The sequence below is a fragment of the Nothoprocta perdicaria genome, unplaced genomic scaffold, assembly GCF_003342845.1.
Source record: "Nothoprocta perdicaria isolate Ctin4 unplaced genomic scaffold, notPer1 scaffold_252, whole genome shotgun sequence".
NCBI lineage: Eukaryota > Metazoa > Chordata > Aves > Tinamiformes > Tinamidae > Nothoprocta > Nothoprocta perdicaria.
In genome coordinates, this window is record NW_020455480.1 from 117,163 (window position 1) to 132,893 (window position 15,731).

Sequence of the window (15,731 nt, forward strand, 5' to 3'; positions counted from 1 at the left end):
GGCGCCCGCTGCCGCCCGGGGCTCCGGCCGCTCTGCGGGGCCCGGCCCCAGCACCGGCGCGGGGCCGGCAGCCCGGAGCCCTGCCTGCGTGGCGGGATGGGCAGCTCGGGCTGCTCGCTGCAGCATGCTCCGGGAGCCAGCCCATGGCCGGGGTGTCCTGCTGCGGGATGCTCCAGGTGCCCATCCCAAGGGTGCCTGCGCCAGGGCAGCATGCTCCGTGTGCCCAGTCCTGGCGCATCCCTGGTCCCAGTGGTCCACACCAATGGGTGTGGCAAGGCCTGACGATGTCCGCGCCCAGGAACACAGCTCGGCCCCCGGCCCTGTGGACCTGCTACCCGGGGGCATCGCCCCGCTCCCGGGGTGCCTGCATCCCTGCCAGCGACGGCTGCCATGGCAACGCAGGGTACCATGGTTTCCCCTCTGGCTGCCGTTGCCTGGATACGAGCCCCCGTGCTGGGGGGAAAGGCTGCTCCGGTGGCCGGCGGCTCCCGCGGCCCGGGCCCTGGGCTCGCACCTGCAGCGGGGTTAGAGCCCAGCCTGGAGCGGGGGAATCCCGGCGCGGGCCGCTCTCAGGAACGGCAGCTAATTGACACACCGTTTGCCAAAGCCGCTACTTCTGTTGTTCAATATTTTGGTCACACTGTAGCAGTGTTTAACGACCAGACACTTTCTCCTGGAGAGGCATACGGGAGTGGAGGAAGAGCACGTCTCTCCGGGTGTGTAATTAACGCTCTGACAGACATGGGTATCCCAATCCATGTGGAGGAAACTCAGAAATCTTGCAGGAATGTTTTCCGTGGGAGGGAAAGTGACAGGTGGTTTGTGTGGATATTGAATAAGCTTTGCAGTGTGAGAGCTGCCTGTCAAGGAGCRCTGCATGTGCACTAAAGCTTGCAAAGTGCCCCGTATCGTTTCAGCCAGCCTGATGTGCTCCCAGGGGCTGTAGAGCCCTGTCTCTGCAGGGGTTTGTAGCCGGCCCTGAGCAGTTTCAGCCCCAGGTTGCAAGAGGGTTACCCCWGCGAGAGCCGGCAGGAGAGTGCGGAGATTGGAAGCAGCTCAGAGCAGAGGGACGGGCAGTGTGGAGAGCGCGCTGCGGCGCAAAGCACAGCCGAGGTGCTGCGGAGCCAGGCACCTSTTGCAGCTGCCCGCTGCCCTGCAGGAGAACAGCCCCAGGACCTGCAGCTGTGGCGCGGCTGCATCTCCCCGCGATGGGACCTGCCTTGTGCACTTGCCTGTAGCGCAGCTTGTTCCTGCACACYTATGTGCTGAGGGAAGGCAGCGGCGAGGGGCGTGCTTTCAGCAGGAGCTTGGGCTCCCGCGGCGAGGAGAGCCCCGAGGCGGCAGGCGGGACGCCTCGGGCACAGCGGGCAGCAGCGGCAGCGTGCGCGGCGCTCCACAGGGGCGAGTGCAGCGAGGCAGCACCRGGCACGGCCGTGGGGCGCTCTGTTTTGCCTTGTGCTCGGCTGTGCTTGGAGCCGCCGTTCAGAGCAGCGCGGAGCACATCACGCCGGAGAAAATGCCTGGTCCTTGATGCTCTGCTGAGTATGGGAGTATTGTTGTAGAGCAGGAGGCATGGAGCCTTGAAATACCGCTGTTATAGCCRTGCTTTCTGGGGATTAGGACTCTTCTCAGCGCCAGGACCTACCAGGTAACGTTTCCTCTGCTTTTGACCTATGTAGTTCGGGCTGTGTTGATGCCAGGTGCTGCGCTGCCAGACCTGGCGTGCCCCTGAGCGAGCAGAGCGCAGGGCTGGGTGGTGGGCTGGGTGCGCCGGGCATGTTTGGCAGGTGCATTTGCTGTGTTTTGCCTTTCGGGTGCCGACTGTCTGCAGAGCAGCAGCGGCAGAGCTGGTGCTTCCTTCGAGGAGGCTGGCTGCCCCTTGCCTTGCCCCGGGCCGAGGCGGCTGGCGGCAGCCGCCTTGGCTAGCGCCCCTCGGTGGGCTGGCAGCCGGCCTGCCGCAGTTGGGCGCAGAGCTGTGCCGGGCCGCAGGGCCGCGTCCTGCTGCGCGCAGGGGGCTCGCACCATTGCGTGTTCCTGAGCGTGACGACCTGCTTGGGCTCCCGTGGCATCCGGCTGCCGCGCCRCACTGGCAACCTGGCTCTGCCCTGGCGCTGGCTTTCCCAGGACTGTCCCCTCTGCTTCACAAAACCGCCCCAAGCCTGAAAGGGACAGTTGGTTCTTGGTAAAACCYTCTTGGCCTTCTGTCCGGTCAGCGTTTGAATCAACACCGAACTGGGGAAGTGCCATCCCTCTTAGAGCAAGGAAGGGTGGAAGTCTCTCCTTAGCCCTCGTTTTGGAGCAAGAGGCACAACAACAGGCATGTTAATAGCCAGATTGATGCTGACGTGAAATGGCAGAGGAGCACGTCTACGCAGAGCTGGAAATGTCCATTCGCACATGCACGCTCTTAAGTGCTCCAGGCGAGCGCGCAGTGCTGTCACGGTCTTGGGGGCTTCGCACAGAAACTAGCGATTTTAACTAGGTCTGATCTTCAGGAGATGCCCTGAGGACCCTGACGGAAGGAGGAGGCTGCCCAGCGCCGTGCCGTGATGGCTGAGACTTGACAGGGCTGCTCTATGYGGCACGATGGAGAGGAAAAGGCTGCCTCGAGACCGCTAGGGAGTTACCTGCCTCGCTCCCGCAAGGTTTTCCATGCCACGGAGAGCTGTTCAGCAAGCTGCAGAGACAGGGTCAGCYTGCCTGAATCCCCCTGCCTCACACGCCTGCGTGCACCCATGCACCCGTGCACGCTCCCCAGCAGCGAGCAGAACTGCAAGGCGGGATCCTCCAGGAGCAGCGTGCGAGCACCGTGCTGTGCTCGCATGCAGCTCGTGTGCTGGCCGTGGGCTCCCAGCGGTGCAGTGGGGATGAGCTACCCGGCACCGCAGGGCTGCAGGGCCCGATCCCAGAGCCGGGCGCTTGCTCCCCAGCAAGACTGCTGGGCTGTGGGATCTCGCTGGCAGGCACCGTTCGTGGCATCTCCGTGCCTCTGTTCCCTTGGCGATGGTAAGGGGACAATAATATTTTATTTTCGTCTAAAACCTGCCAGGTGAGTCAGGATGCGTGGGGCAGGAGCACCGGGGGCTGCTGCCCCACATCCTGCGTGTCTCTGCCTCGCGCAGCACCCTGGCCTGCCTTGCCGCTTCAGCAGGAGAAAAACATGTTTTGAGTGGGGTCCCAGACGTGCCGTCGGGCTCAGCGGTGGGGCTGCGAGGTCGGCCGCCCTCACGGGGAGAAGTTTCCTGCGGGAGGGGCAGGGGAGCCCGGCCCTCGCTGCACGGCTGCTGTTGCGCCGCTGCCTTGGTGCAGAGGCGCAGCTGGCGGCGCTGCTCAATGGAGGGCAGGGAGCAGCAGCTTCTGGTCTGCAAGAGCTTCCTGCCCCGGAAAAGAGCACACCTTCTGCAGAGTTTGCTCCCCTCACTCTCTGTCGGCTTCACCAAAACACAGGTGGGCAGCTAAACGCAGCCTGGAAACGTGTAGTGATTTGCAGAGCGTATGCTTCCCAGGCGGAGGACTGGGCTCGCTTGCTCGCCAGCCTGTTGCGTTTGTTTTCCTAGCAAGGCCACGGCCGGSCCTTGTGGTTCGCTTGTGCCAAGAGCCATTCCGAGCCATTCCCAGGGCCCTGGAGGGCCCGAGGGGCTGGAGCTGCAGGCCCCGGCCTCAGCTCTCCCACAGCCTCCCCGGCACAGCTCTTCCTCACAGTGCTGAGGAAGGTGAGGGGCAGGAGCTCGGGCGTGAGTGAAAGTGCCCCAAAATAGAAAACGCGCAGGCTGGGGGTTAGGTGATCAGGCTGGGCAGGTAATCGCGGCAGGTGATTAGAGCAGAGCTGCAGGTGAACCACCACCTCTGGTCCCCCCGGCTCGGCTCCTGTGCCCCCCGAGCTGCTTGTACCCCCGACAGCCTCTGCATGCAGGGGAGATTATTCCCCGCCTGCCACCAAAGGAGTCAGACAATGAAAACCCCTGATGAATCATCTGGTCAGCAAATAAAGGCATCATTGTGGGACGTTCGAGATCCGGCTGATAGCCGGATTCGTGCAGCAGAGGCCTGCGCTGTGCGGTGTCCACAGGCGCGCGCGCCGCRCTCCGTTCAGGTAAGGGCACAGATTCCACACTGCGGGCACAGGCAGCAGTAAATAAAGAGCAGAAGAAAATGTGCAACTCCAAGTTATTGTATCACCAGCTGTTGGTTCTTTGTACATGTCTCTAAACCCTAGTAATTAGGCAGAATTACGTGCCTTGTGCAGAGAGGGGGCCGGCCGGGCGCGGGAGCCGGTGGCACASTGCTGCGCTGCGCTCCTCAGTGCCAGCGCCAGCTGCAGTGACAGGGAATTAAGCCCTCCACTGTTCCGAATAAGCGTGTTCGCCTCCAAATGACAAGACGAGGAAGAGGAGGGGGGGCCACGAATTATCATGAGATGTGACTTGTGCTGGTGATTAGGGAGGGTGCGGGGAGCGTGCTCCCTGTGCTCACATCCCAGCGTGGTGCCCGGGGCCGCTGCTTCTCTGCGCGGATGCCCCGCCGGGCCTGGCTCTGCGGCCCTGCGGAGCTGCAGGGAGCCCCCCCCCCCGGCTCCCTTCCCTTCCCTTCCCTTCCCTTCCCTTCCCTTCCCTTCCCTTCCCTTCCCTTCCCTTCCCTTCCCGGGCGCCGCGCTCGTTGCTCGCTCCATGTATGGCCACGGCGCTGCCCGGCCGCAGCCCGGGGTGGTGCTGGCCGCGCGCCCGCAGCGTGACGGCCTCTGCCGCCGAGGAGCCGGGGGCGGTGGCTCCGTGCGGGCTGCGCCCCTGAGCACTCGCCCGCTTTGCACCTGCTTGCTGGCCCTGCTCCCCTTCGCYGCGCCCCGGCTTGCCCCCGAGAAACAAAAGAACAGTGAAGCGACGCGCTCCGGGCACTTAGCGCCTGCCCACGGCAGCAAAGCAGCTCAACAGGCACGCACCTCCCGTGCAGGGCAAGCAAGCCTGGCGGCTGGATGAGCAGCACGTACCTCCCTGCGCCCTCCCGMCCGCCGGCTCGGCCGCGGCCCTTGCGGGAGACACGGGGCCTCCTGCCTCAAGCCCTCGGCTCCCCCGCGGAGCCCTGCTGCCTGCTGCAGGCTCCCGCTGCCGCGCGGCGCGTGGGCAGCCCGCGAAAGGGCACTCGTGCCGGCCTGGCCGCGAGCTAATGGGTCACGCGCGCGCTGCGCGCCCTCCCGTGCAGGGCAGCGCTGGCCGGCGCTGGCTGGCCCTGCAGCGCAGCGGCGCGGCCGGCGTCCCGGCGGCACCGCCACGGCGACACCCCAGCGGGGCATCCCGGCTGCGATGTGGCGCTGAGCGCCGGTCCCGGGCTCTGCTCCGGCAGCGAGTGTGGCCGTGGCCTGGCTGCCCCTGCGTCAGCCCTGCCTGGCCGCAGCCCTGCGAGACTGAGCAGGGCTTGGGGCACCATCCGGCCAGGGCCAGGGCCAAGGCCAGAGGCGCTTGTACCGGAATGTAATTGCGATGCTAATTGGGAGCAGGGAAGGCATGCTGTGGGCGAAGGGCACCGTGCTGACCTTCACGGAGAGATCGCAGCCCTCGTGCAGGCCCCGCAGTGCGCGATGCCAGCATGAGATGGGGCCGAGGCCTTGCCTCGTGTGCTGTGGCCCTGCCTGGCATCCCCTTCACTCCCAACGTGGCTCTGCCAGTCCTGCCGGGCTCCGTGTCCCTTCTGCCCGCAGTGCCAGGGCTGTGCACTGACCTCTGCTGCTCCCCTCTCCACAGCAGCCATGGAAGCAGTGCTCATCTTCCTGTGCTCCCTGTTGCTGCCAGCGGCTCTCACGGACGGTAGGTGGTTTCCACACCGAGGGGGAGGAAGAGGAGGAGGAGAAGGAGGGGTGCCAGCCTGCTCGGAGGGAACTGCAGCGGGGCTGCATGCAGGGGCCAGCGGGCAGTGGGACGCCAGGGTGATGGGAGGCAGAGCTGTGTCCTGGGTGCCACCAGCRGCAGGGAGCTGCCCTGGGGCCTCTGCTGGGACACACGGAGGGTGCGGGCTCCTGCCGGAGCGTGCTGCCGCGCTCATGCCAGCCTGTCTCTGCATTTCCAGTGAGCACTGAGGAGAAGGAGAAAGATCCCTTTAACTATGGTGAGCACCGCGTGGGGAGAGCGAGCCGGGCTGTGCCCCGGGGGTGCAACACGAGGGGCTCTCCCTTCCCGCGGCCGCTCGTGCCAGCCTGCCCCTTCTCCCGCAGACTACCAGAGCCTGCGGATCGGGGGGCTGGTGTTCGCCGTGGTCCTCTTCACCGTGGGCATTCTCCTTATCCTCAGTGAGTGGGCGCTGCTGCGGCACCGGGCGTGCGGCTGGGCCGGGAGGGCTGCTCCTGTGGGAGCCGTGGCCCTGCAGGGCTCCGGCTGCTTCCCGCCCCGCCACGCTCACCGCTTCCCTCCCCTTGCAGGCCGCAGGTGCCGCTGCAGTTTCAGCCAGAAGCCCAGGTGAGTGCGGGGAGCTGCCCGCCGCGTCCCCGCCGCCGTGCCCCACGCGGGGCGCGCGTCACACGGGACACAGCTCCCTTGGAGGAGCTCTCACCTGCTCCTGGCTCTGCAGGGCGCCAGGGGACGAAGAGGCTCAGGGCGAGAACTTAATCACCGCCAACGGTAAGAGCCGCTCAAGGGCGGYGTGCGAGCGCTGCCAGCCGTGCCGCGGCAGGGCTCCCGGGGCAGCCGGCTCGGAGCTGGGCCCCGGCTGAGCCCTGCCACCCCTCTGCCCTTGCCCTTGCAGCCACGGCAGCGCCGAAAGCGGAGAACTGAGCGCCGGCCGCGCGGTGAGTGGGGCTGCCGGGGCCGGGGCCGGGCGGGCGGGCGGGCAGCGGGCCGCGCTGCGGGAGCCGGACGAAGCACCGTGAAGCCCACGTGGCCGTCGGCACGCGGCCTGGCTTTGCTGTCCCTCCTCCCGCTGCTACCGTGCCCACGGTCGCGCGCGCGGCCTGACCGGCAGCCCTGCGCCCCGCAGCCCCGCAGAGGCGCGGACGGGTGCGGGCACTCCCGCGAGGAGGCTGAAGCCGCAGGCCCTCTGAGGTGATGCAACGACGCTGTGTCCATGTTCCCCTCCGTACTCCGACTTCTGTCTCTGCCATCCCGGCCGAGCTCACCGTCCTCTCTGCCTCCAGTGCCGTGTGACGTTGGTGTCAGGCGACCGTTCCCTCTAGGGCTAGTTGTTGCTGCTGTTGTAGTCGTGACTCCCTCCTCACCTGTCTCGTGCTGTGAGTGTGACGGGCTGTGAGGGCGGCGCGGCGCGGGGTGCGTGCAGGGCGCTGCGCGAACGGCAGCGGCCCAGCCCGGCAGGAGCTGCTGCGGGGCCGTGCCCGCCGTGCCCGCTGCTGTGGCCGTGCTCGGGCACGCCGCAGCACAGCCCAGGGGCTGCCGGCCCCGAGCCCCGCTGCCCAGCGCGGTGCCAGCAATAACCGTCCTGCGCCTGCCGGCACCAAGCCTGCGACCAGGGCTAAGGCCGTACTGCAGCCTGGCAGCGTGCCCGCGGCCYCCCTCGCGGGCCCTGATAGCCCCGTGTGCCCGTCCTGCCGTGTGTGGGGTGACTGTGGTGTCCCTACTGTGCCCCCAGTGTTAACACAAAGCCAAGAAGTACTCGTGGTGTCCAGAAGTGACAAACCTTGACTGTCGTAAAATAAACCCAGCTGTTGTCTTTCCTTTTAACCCGGCGAGTGTACTGCTGTGGCCAAGGGCTGGTCGGTGCTGTGCTCTAGGGGAACAGGAATAAAACACGGTTTCTAGCGGTGTGTGGCTGCGCAGTTTGCAGGGGGTTCCACGGGGCAGGGCCGGAGCCGGCATGGGCACAGGCTGCGCATTGTGCGGCCGCGGTGCCAGCCGCCTCCGTGCCGCGCGCTCGCCTGCAGCGCTTCCAGCAACATCCCGCGCAGCGGCCACAGAGCCSCCTTGTTCCCCCGCGTGGCACCAGCCCCGCAGGAGGGTGCCCGGCGCCGCCGGGCGCGGGACAGCACCGGGCTCCCGCGCAAGCAGCCAGGCTGCAGGCAGCCCCTGCCCGGCGCTGCCGTCACCCGCAGCCCCCTCTCGTGGGGCCTCCCGCGCCCGGGCAGGCGACAGCCCCGTGCCTCCCCGTGTGACTGCGATAAACATTACACGGCGGCCGTTAATGTTTAATGAGGTTCGCCTCCCAATTAATGTGCTCTCCCGGGCGCGCGCCGGCAGAGCGAGGGACGGCGCGCCAGCACCATGGGTGACGGTAAGGATGCTGCGGGCAGCCGGGCCCTGAAACTGCCCCTGGCCGCAGCGGTGGCACCCTGCTGGGCCYGGGGACTGTGGCAGCCGCTGCTGCGTGCCCACTGCTCCTGCGGGAATAGCGAGCACAAGGAGCGCTCGCGCTTGGGCCCCCCGGCAATGCCCGGTGCGAGGAGGGGGCTCAGTTTGCGTGGCGCACAGAGGGGCGAGCGCTCAGGTAAGGCGAGTGGAGCGGCCCCGCGTGCTCCCCGGCCAGGGCGACGTTGGCAGCGTGCGGGGAGGCGGCGGGACACGGCGCCGTGGCAGCTTGGGAGCCCTCTGCTCGCTGGGATCTGTGGATGCCCCGCACTCACGGGGTCCCCCTCTCTTGCAGAGCAAGCGCCCGAGCAGGGCCTGGACAGGTTCAGCTACGGTAAGTGCGCGCGGGCCGCGGGCCGCACGGGCGCCGGCAGCTCCCGGCAGAGCGGCACCGGCACCGGCACTGGCACCGGCACCAGCGCGGCCTCCCCAGTCGCCCTGCTGAAACCCAGACGCCTCTCCCCCTCTCCCAGACTATGACACCATCCGCAACGGGGGGCTGATCTTTGCTGTGGTGGCCTTCGCCATCGGGCTCCTCATCATCCTCAGTAAGTGGGGGGGGTGGGCTGGCCGCGAGCTGCCCGTGAGGCTCCCGCTGAGACCCGCTCCCTGCGCAGCGCCCGTTGGGAAGGAGACCACGTAAATATTTAGCGCGTCCCTGCCAGCGCGAGGCCCCGGGGGAAGGTCACTAATTAAAAATAGCAGAGAAGACGCTGACATTTCAAGAGGGCGGAAGCAGCTCCCACAGAGAGCCTGGCGCAGTGCAGGGCATGCAAAGCCACCAGCAAGCACCCTGTGCCTCGCTCCGCGGGCCGGGGGCTGCCGCCCACCGCAGGGCTGGCTCCCAGCCCTGGCTGGTCAGGGCAGAAGGGCATGGACGCTGAGGAGCGCAACGATGGGGGCGATCTGCGGGTGACCAGGGCACTAGGGGCTCTCMGGAGCGCTCTGCTGGGGCAATAGGCTCGGGGCACAGCGGCCTGACGGTCACACATGAGGCCCAAGTGGCTTCAGCTGCTCCTCTTGCCCCCAGGCCGGCGGTTCCACTGCGGCGCCAAGAAGAGGAGGAGGTGGGTATGGGGTGGCTGTGGGCCGCCCCACTGCTCTGCGAGGCGCTGGGGGCGGCTCTCACACCGTCTCCCCACTCCTCACATTCCTTCCGCAGACAAGGAGAGGAGGCCGAGCTGTAGCCGCAGGTGGGTGCAGGAGGCAGCACTGTGCTGCGCTGCAGGACGGGCTCCTCGGGGTGCCCCGCGCCCGCAGCAGTGCCAGGAGGCCGCCCTCCAAGGAAGGGGCGTCGCAGGGCCGGCCTGGCAGGGGAGGAGGTGATGCCCCATGSCACGGGACACGCTGCGCCCCGCTGCGTAACCTCGGCGCCCGTCTGCTTTCAGCCGTGCGCGCCGAGAGCTTCGCCCAGAGCTGCAAAGTCCTCGGCGGGGCCGTGCCCGCGCCGCTCCGCTGGCCGCCGGCCCGCCTGCTCCCGCCGCGAGCCGCGCGAGCGCTCCCGCGCTAATAAAGTGCCAGCTGAGCAAGCCCCAGCTTTGTGCCCGAGGCGTCTGCATCACCCGCGTGCCTGGCCTTGAACCAACCACTTCTCTGGCCTGCWAGCATCTCCGAAGGGAGCTTCGGGAGAGGTTGCCACTGCCTAATTCCCCTCACACTAACGGCACGGGACCACGGCCACCGCTGCTCACCAGGGCCACCAGGATGCTGGCCCAGAAGCGCCGCTCTCCACTGGCATGCGAGCCCACGCTGCCCTGTGCTGGCAGCCAAACGGCTCTTTCTAAAAATAATCCCYGTGGCAGCTGAGCAGCAAGCGAGGCGGGCAGCCCTTTGCAGGCAGGGTGCTCAGGCCGACACAGACACCTAGCGACGAGGCGAGGCAGTGGCGGCGCGGCGGCCCCTCGACGCAGCGGAGCGCGCCCGTGCCGTCGCCATCGCGCCGCCCTTGCAGCTGCCCGCGCCAGCCGAGCCCCGGCGAGCGGGCACCGGCGGCGCCGCACAGGCAGCGGGAGCAGCCCGAGCGCACGCTGCCTGCCCCTGCGCCGCCACCAGCGCCAGCCACGCGGCACGGCCGCGGCACCYGGCAGCCCCGCAGCCCCGCAGAGCGAGCCGGGCCCCGCAGCGCCTGCAAGCACCCAGGCCCGGGCACTGCCGCCCGCTTGCGCCAGCAGAGCCCGGGCAGCTGCCATGGCTAGGGCTCGTCTCCGAACCCCGCAGAGCCCTGTGAGTTCGGGTGTCTGTGCCCTGCAGCCCCCCATGCCCACGGCGTGGCCCACCTTGCTCCCCCACCTGCGGCACAGGTCAGGCGCTGGCGGTGAAATAGGATTAGCCGTGGGAAGGTTATTAGGCAAAATCCACGCAATTTGTATAATCTGAGGTACTTATTTAGCGCACTAAGGAGATTATTCCGAAATATAATTTGGACGTGACGCTGACCCGTTAATAGAGACTCATTAGGGCTTTGCACAGCTCGAGCAGGACCTGGAGTGTGGTGGCAGTGGTTCAAGAGCTGCCAGGTAGCGACACAGAGGAACTCCGGGCTGCAGGTCCCTTGCACTGGCACCCAGGGCCAGCCACGCTCGCAGGCAAGGAGGAGCAGATGCCGTGCATGCACTCGCCCTGTCCCCGCCACGTCCTGTGTCCCTGTCCCCAGCGCCAGTGCTGAGGGCTGGATGCAGCGGTGGCCGGGCCAGGGGCAGCGCTGCGGGCAGGGCCCCCACGGTGCCGAGCAGATTAGTGCGTGGCAGCAGAAAGCCGTGTCTGGCCGGCGCGCAGGGGGTCCCTGTCTGGGCTGCAGATGGCATTAATAGCATTAGTGTGTGCCACTGCCACGGGCGCTCCTGGGGCTGCAAGCTGGCCCTGGGCAGCGGGCACAGGGGCAGGAGCACCTCAGTGCCTGGGCACAGTCCTGCAGAGACAGGGCTGGGACGGGGGCTGGCATCCTGCGTACGCAGCGGGCCCCGCGCCAGCCGGCGGCCTCGCGGAGCCTTGGCCTTCACCCCTGAACCAGGCRATCTCCGGGGATTTCCCTCACACTCTCTTGAGCCATTAATCTGCTCAAAGTAGGTCTTTTCTGTGGCAAAAAGGGGATTGAGTAAATAATACAGTGGAYGACTGGAGTGTCCTTTCCGTTCGGGAAGACGCGCAGCTTGGAGCGGCTTCYGCACGGCGCCTGCCAGTCCTGCAGCAGCCCGCGAGCGGAGCCACGCAGGGAGGGCTCTGGGCACACGCGGCTGAGCCGGGCTGCGCTTAGCGCGTGGCCCAAAGTGCCGGGGCGCCTGCAGCTCCTCACACGCAGCCCGCAGCGTGYGGGGCCGGCCAGCGCCGCCGCGCACCTCCGCAAGGCCAGGGACGCGTTCGATCCGCAGGGAACGGGAACACGCAGCGTCTCCAGCTTGGTAAGGCTGSGAGAGCGAAGGGTGACGCCTGAGGCCAAAGAGCAAGGCGCAGGGGCAGGGGCAGCGGTCAGAGCCAGGTGTGCGCCTTGGCCTCCCCCTGCTCTGCTCCTGAACAGGCAGCGCAGCCAGCAGCAGCGACAGGGGTGTGGAGCAGTGGTGCCGCCCTCCTGACTGAATAAGTAACGTTTCGCTCCTCAGTTCTGTGTTCTCTGTGCCCCAAAGCAGCTGGTTTTGCAAACTAGCCGATCACACGTAAGAGGGACGCAGCAGGGCCAGCAGAAGCGCTGTGCACGGGCATGCCCCTCGGGCTGGACGCCGAGAAGGGTCCTCGTGGATCCGCTCTGTGCCCTTGTGCTGTGCCCTGCCCCTGCCACCGCAGTGCTGGGGACTGAGGCTCCCGGCCGAGGCTGAGGGCAGCGACGGCCGGGCCGGCACCTCCTGCTCTCTGCGAGCGGCCCCAGGCCGGCTGCAGCCGGGCGCAGGAGCCAGCGCGCGCTAACCGGGGCCGTCCTCTKGAGCTGCGACACTAGGGGGAAGCACGAAGCAAGCTTCTCCGCGAGAAGGCGCGAGTGCCGGGCGAGAAGCGGAGCGCTGGCGGGAGCCCGCGAGCTCGCAGCGCGGCCCGGGCCAGCCAGGGCTGCTCGCGGCCCCGCGGTGGAAACGCAGCGTCACGGCCACGTGTGGGGACGGGCCGCTGCCCTGCGCACGTGTCTGCGCCAGGGCCTTGGCCCCGCACGAGCCCCCGCAGCGGGTGTCCTGTCCCGCACAGCGGCCTGGGGAACCTGGGGCACGGCGTAGAGCGTGAGGGGCCAGGAGCGAGCGCGGCCCTGGCGAGCACTGTACCATGTTACTGTGTGTTACTGTGGGTGCTCATCCCGGGGACGCCAGGACTGTCCCCGGCATGGGGAGGGCACGGGGCAGCCGTGTGGCTACAGGGGCGCGAGGCGCAGCTGGAGCACAGGCCCTTTAGCCCGGGTGCAGCTCTGCCGTCAGCCCAGGTGCAGGGGACAGGGGGCACCCAGCACAGGTGAAACTCGTAGGGCAATGACCGCCCCCAAGGCTATATAACACCCTGCCTGGCCTGCCCCTGCTTCTTGCTGAGGGTGTGGGGCAGTGTGTGGGGCAGTGYGCTGTAGGGCTGGGCCCAGGGCTCCTCCCTGGGATGTGCTGGTGGCACAGGGTCACCGCGGGCTGTTTCCACTCGCCGAGAGGTGCTGCGAGGCCGCAGCTGGTGAGTAGCCGGGGGCTTTAATGCCTCTTTCCGGGAGGGATTTGCCTGGGAGGGCAGGCGAGGGCTGGCCCTGCCATGTGCCCCGAYGAGGCCCCTGGGATGCTCCTGCAGAGCCCCGTGCCCATCTGCAGCACTTTTCCCTGGGAAGCCCTCCCTAAGGAGGGCAAAGATCTCCATCTGCGGCCAGGTCGCTCATAGCAGGGTGCGATTGTGCCTGAGTTAGTGGAAGCGGTGCATGGAACGGTGAAACCTCTGCTGCGTGAGCCSTCGGTCTCTAATTGCCTGCCCAGGGGGACTTTGGCACTGGGTGGTGCAGCGGCATCACGGCTGGGCAGCAGCAGGGAGGCTGTTGTGCTGCTTGTACGAGGAGCAAGGCAGGAACGTGCGTTTCCCGGGTCAGAGGTGCCTTTTCCCTAGCTGGGCTTGCCCGTGGCTGCAGCCCTCGGCAAGAGCTGGTCACTTGGCCCCTGTTCGTGGCCAGCTGTGAGCAGGGAGTGTGACTTGAATTTCTCCCGGTGGGTGACGTTTGCTTCCCTTTCTTGGAGCCTTCTATGCGCTGCCAGCGGCTGGGCTGGMGCTGCCTGAGGAGCTAATTTGATGAATTTTGCCTCTTTCTGATCGCAGCTGTCGAAGCATGTGACACTGTCCCAGGGCCCGGATTGGGCTGCTGGGCGTAGTTTGGCAACTGCATGGATTGGGCTCTTGTGCAAAGGAGCTGTGCAAATGTTTCCTGCAAGCATTTGAATGCAGGGCTGCAGAGATGCTAATGCAGCTAAACCCCAGCAGGAACTGGCTCTGGGTGGTGCAGGCTGCCCCCCAAGCCCATGGGACCCGTGCAGGGCAGTGGGTGACTGGGATGGGAGGATGACAAATAGTTGTGGACACAACGGAGGAGTCAAATGGGGCAGTGATGGTGTGATCAGCTGCAGGGAGGACTGTGGCTCTAGAGCTGGAGCCTGGGCTGGTCAGCCACCCTGCTGCCCTTTAGTTGCTGTCTCTGGCCGCTCCAAGCTTGCGGGCCGAAGCTGTTTTGTCCAGAAGGAAGGAGCTCTGTGCGGTGCGAGGCCAGCTCTGCTGCCGCAGCAAAGTGCATTTCTCCGGGTTAGAAATGAGGAAACTTGCTGGAGATGCTGAGCAGCGCGGGGAGCTAAAAATGAACCTCTGAGTAGCATTTCCTCCCCTGCACATGTGCCTCAAATGGAGATTTGCGAGGCCGTGCTGGTGCGGTGCCAGCGAGTGTCCCGCCAGCTTCCCGCTCGCTCCTGCCAGCCCACGTACCCGTGGTTCATTGAGCGCTCCGTGTAGGAGAGCAGAAGCYGCACCTGAGTGCCCAGCGCCGTGTGCCGGGGCGCAGGCGGCGGCTGCGTGGCTGGAAGATCCCCGCCGCCGGGCTTGCCGGTGCCGCCGGTGCGCGGCAGCTGCTGCGGAGGCAGCGGGGCAGATGCCTCGCATGTGCCGGGGCTCCCCAGAGCCCGCGGTCTGCTCGCTGCCTCGCGTAMGGCTCTGCATATCAATTTGCTCGCTGGGTATCAGCTCTCATCTGCCTGTGGATGTAGCTGGCGACTGAAAGGCACCTCGGTTCCCGGAGGGGTGTGTGGGTGCAGGGGGGTACCGGCCTCCTGTTCGCAGCATCTCGGGATGCTGCTGCAGCCCCAGGAGCCGGGTGGGCAGCGAGCGAGTCGGCAGCGAGCCGCTTTGGGCTCGGGAACRCACGTGCTCGCGTGGGCGCTGCGTGCGGGAGAGACGCCCACGCGCCGTGCCGAGCTGCCGAGGCTGCCCGGGAACGTGCTGTGCAGGGGGTGGTGACGGCTCTCGGCAGCGCGGGGAGGGCGGGCGGCAGCCGTGGAGCCGGCAAGGCAGCGGCTGCTGCCGAGCAGGCCTGTGCAGCCGGGCACCCGCTTCCCTCTGGGCTCTGCGGCTCACTTGTCAGTGCTGGGGCTCCGTCTGGCCCCTCAGCAGCGCGTGGGGTGTCCCTGCTGCAGTGGGTAGCTCCTTGGTGGCCTCTGCTGGCCACGGGGGAGGGGGACAAGGCTTGGGAACGCGTGTCCTGGCTTCCCTACCATGCCCCAGAGCCGGGTCTTGGCTGGGGAGAAGTGCCGCCGCTTGCTGCTTGGGTCTGCAGACGTGCAGTGGCCTGCTGGACTGGCACTGTGTGTCGGGGAATGTCCTGGAGCAGAGAGGGGCGGGCGTGTGAGCTCTGSGGCCAGGCCCATGTGATGGGCGTGCTGGAGCCTCTCTGTGCCCAGACGGTCTGTCCCTTGTGTTGCTCACCCCTGTGGCGGTGGGGAAGGCTCTGGGCTTCCTCAAAGCCCTTCCAAGCGGGGAGAATTGTGATGAAGTGGTGAAGAAGCTGCTGTTCCCATTTTTGTTTGTTTCCTGGGGTGGGGGGGTGCRCCAATGCTTCAGATTTTTGACTAAATCTAAATAGTGCTTTCTGAAAACCAAAGTGTGACGTTTTCCTATTCAGTGCTAAAAATGGAATGATTCAATCTCTTTGGTAATCTCAGCAAAGTGGTGTTCAGAAGGTAGCTCTGGAAAGTGGAGACGAGCTGCTCGAGGCTGAGCTGCGCTGGCTGTCTGGCAGATGGGCTTCAGTGAGGCCAAGTCTTGGGGAGTGAGGATGGGGGCTTGAACTGGGCTTGAAGCACCCCCGAGGAAAGCGTTTGCCGTTGCTCCCGTGCCAGCTGCCTGGCAGARCAATGTCCAAGCCTCCTCAGCCCCGTCTCGCTAGCAGAACAGCCGAGTCCCCTGCCATGGAAACGGCGAGTTTCCGCCGCTTGTGCAGGAGCGCGCGCTGCGCGCCCTGTGCTCGCCGCGTGTCCG

At 66.8% G+C, this 15,731-nt stretch overlaps 2 protein-coding genes across 2 annotated transcripts in view; both read left to right on the forward strand.

Annotated features, from left to right (window-relative positions):
- Nucleotides 1-1,470: 1,470 nt before the first annotated feature.
- On the forward strand, nucleotides 1,471-7,241 carry LOC112948078 (FXYD domain-containing ion transport regulator 6-like). The gene is made up of 8 exons (XM_026040284.1): nucleotides 1,471-1,648; nucleotides 5,736-5,798; nucleotides 6,058-6,096; nucleotides 6,203-6,277; nucleotides 6,407-6,443; nucleotides 6,556-6,605; nucleotides 6,730-6,772; nucleotides 6,961-7,241. Exons 2-7 carry the CDS (start codon nucleotides 5,741-5,743, stop codon nucleotides 6,756-6,758), a joined length of 288 nt encoding a protein of 95 aa, XP_025896069.1. The 5' UTR covers nucleotides 1,471-1,648; nucleotides 5,736-5,740; the 3' UTR covers nucleotides 6,759-6,772; nucleotides 6,961-7,241.
- Nucleotides 7,242-8,195: 954 nt separating this feature from the next.
- Nucleotides 8,196-15,731, forward strand: part of DSCAML1 (DS cell adhesion molecule like 1) — a 77,976-nt gene continuing 70,440 nt past the window's right edge. Inside the window, exons 1-3 of the mRNA XM_026040292.1 lie at nucleotides 8,196-8,205; nucleotides 8,575-8,613; nucleotides 8,753-8,827. Of these exons, the coding sequence (XP_025896077.1) occupies nucleotides 8,196-8,205; nucleotides 8,575-8,613; nucleotides 8,753-8,827 (124 nt within the window). The remainder of the gene's footprint in view (nucleotides 8,206-8,574; nucleotides 8,614-8,752; nucleotides 8,828-15,731) is intronic.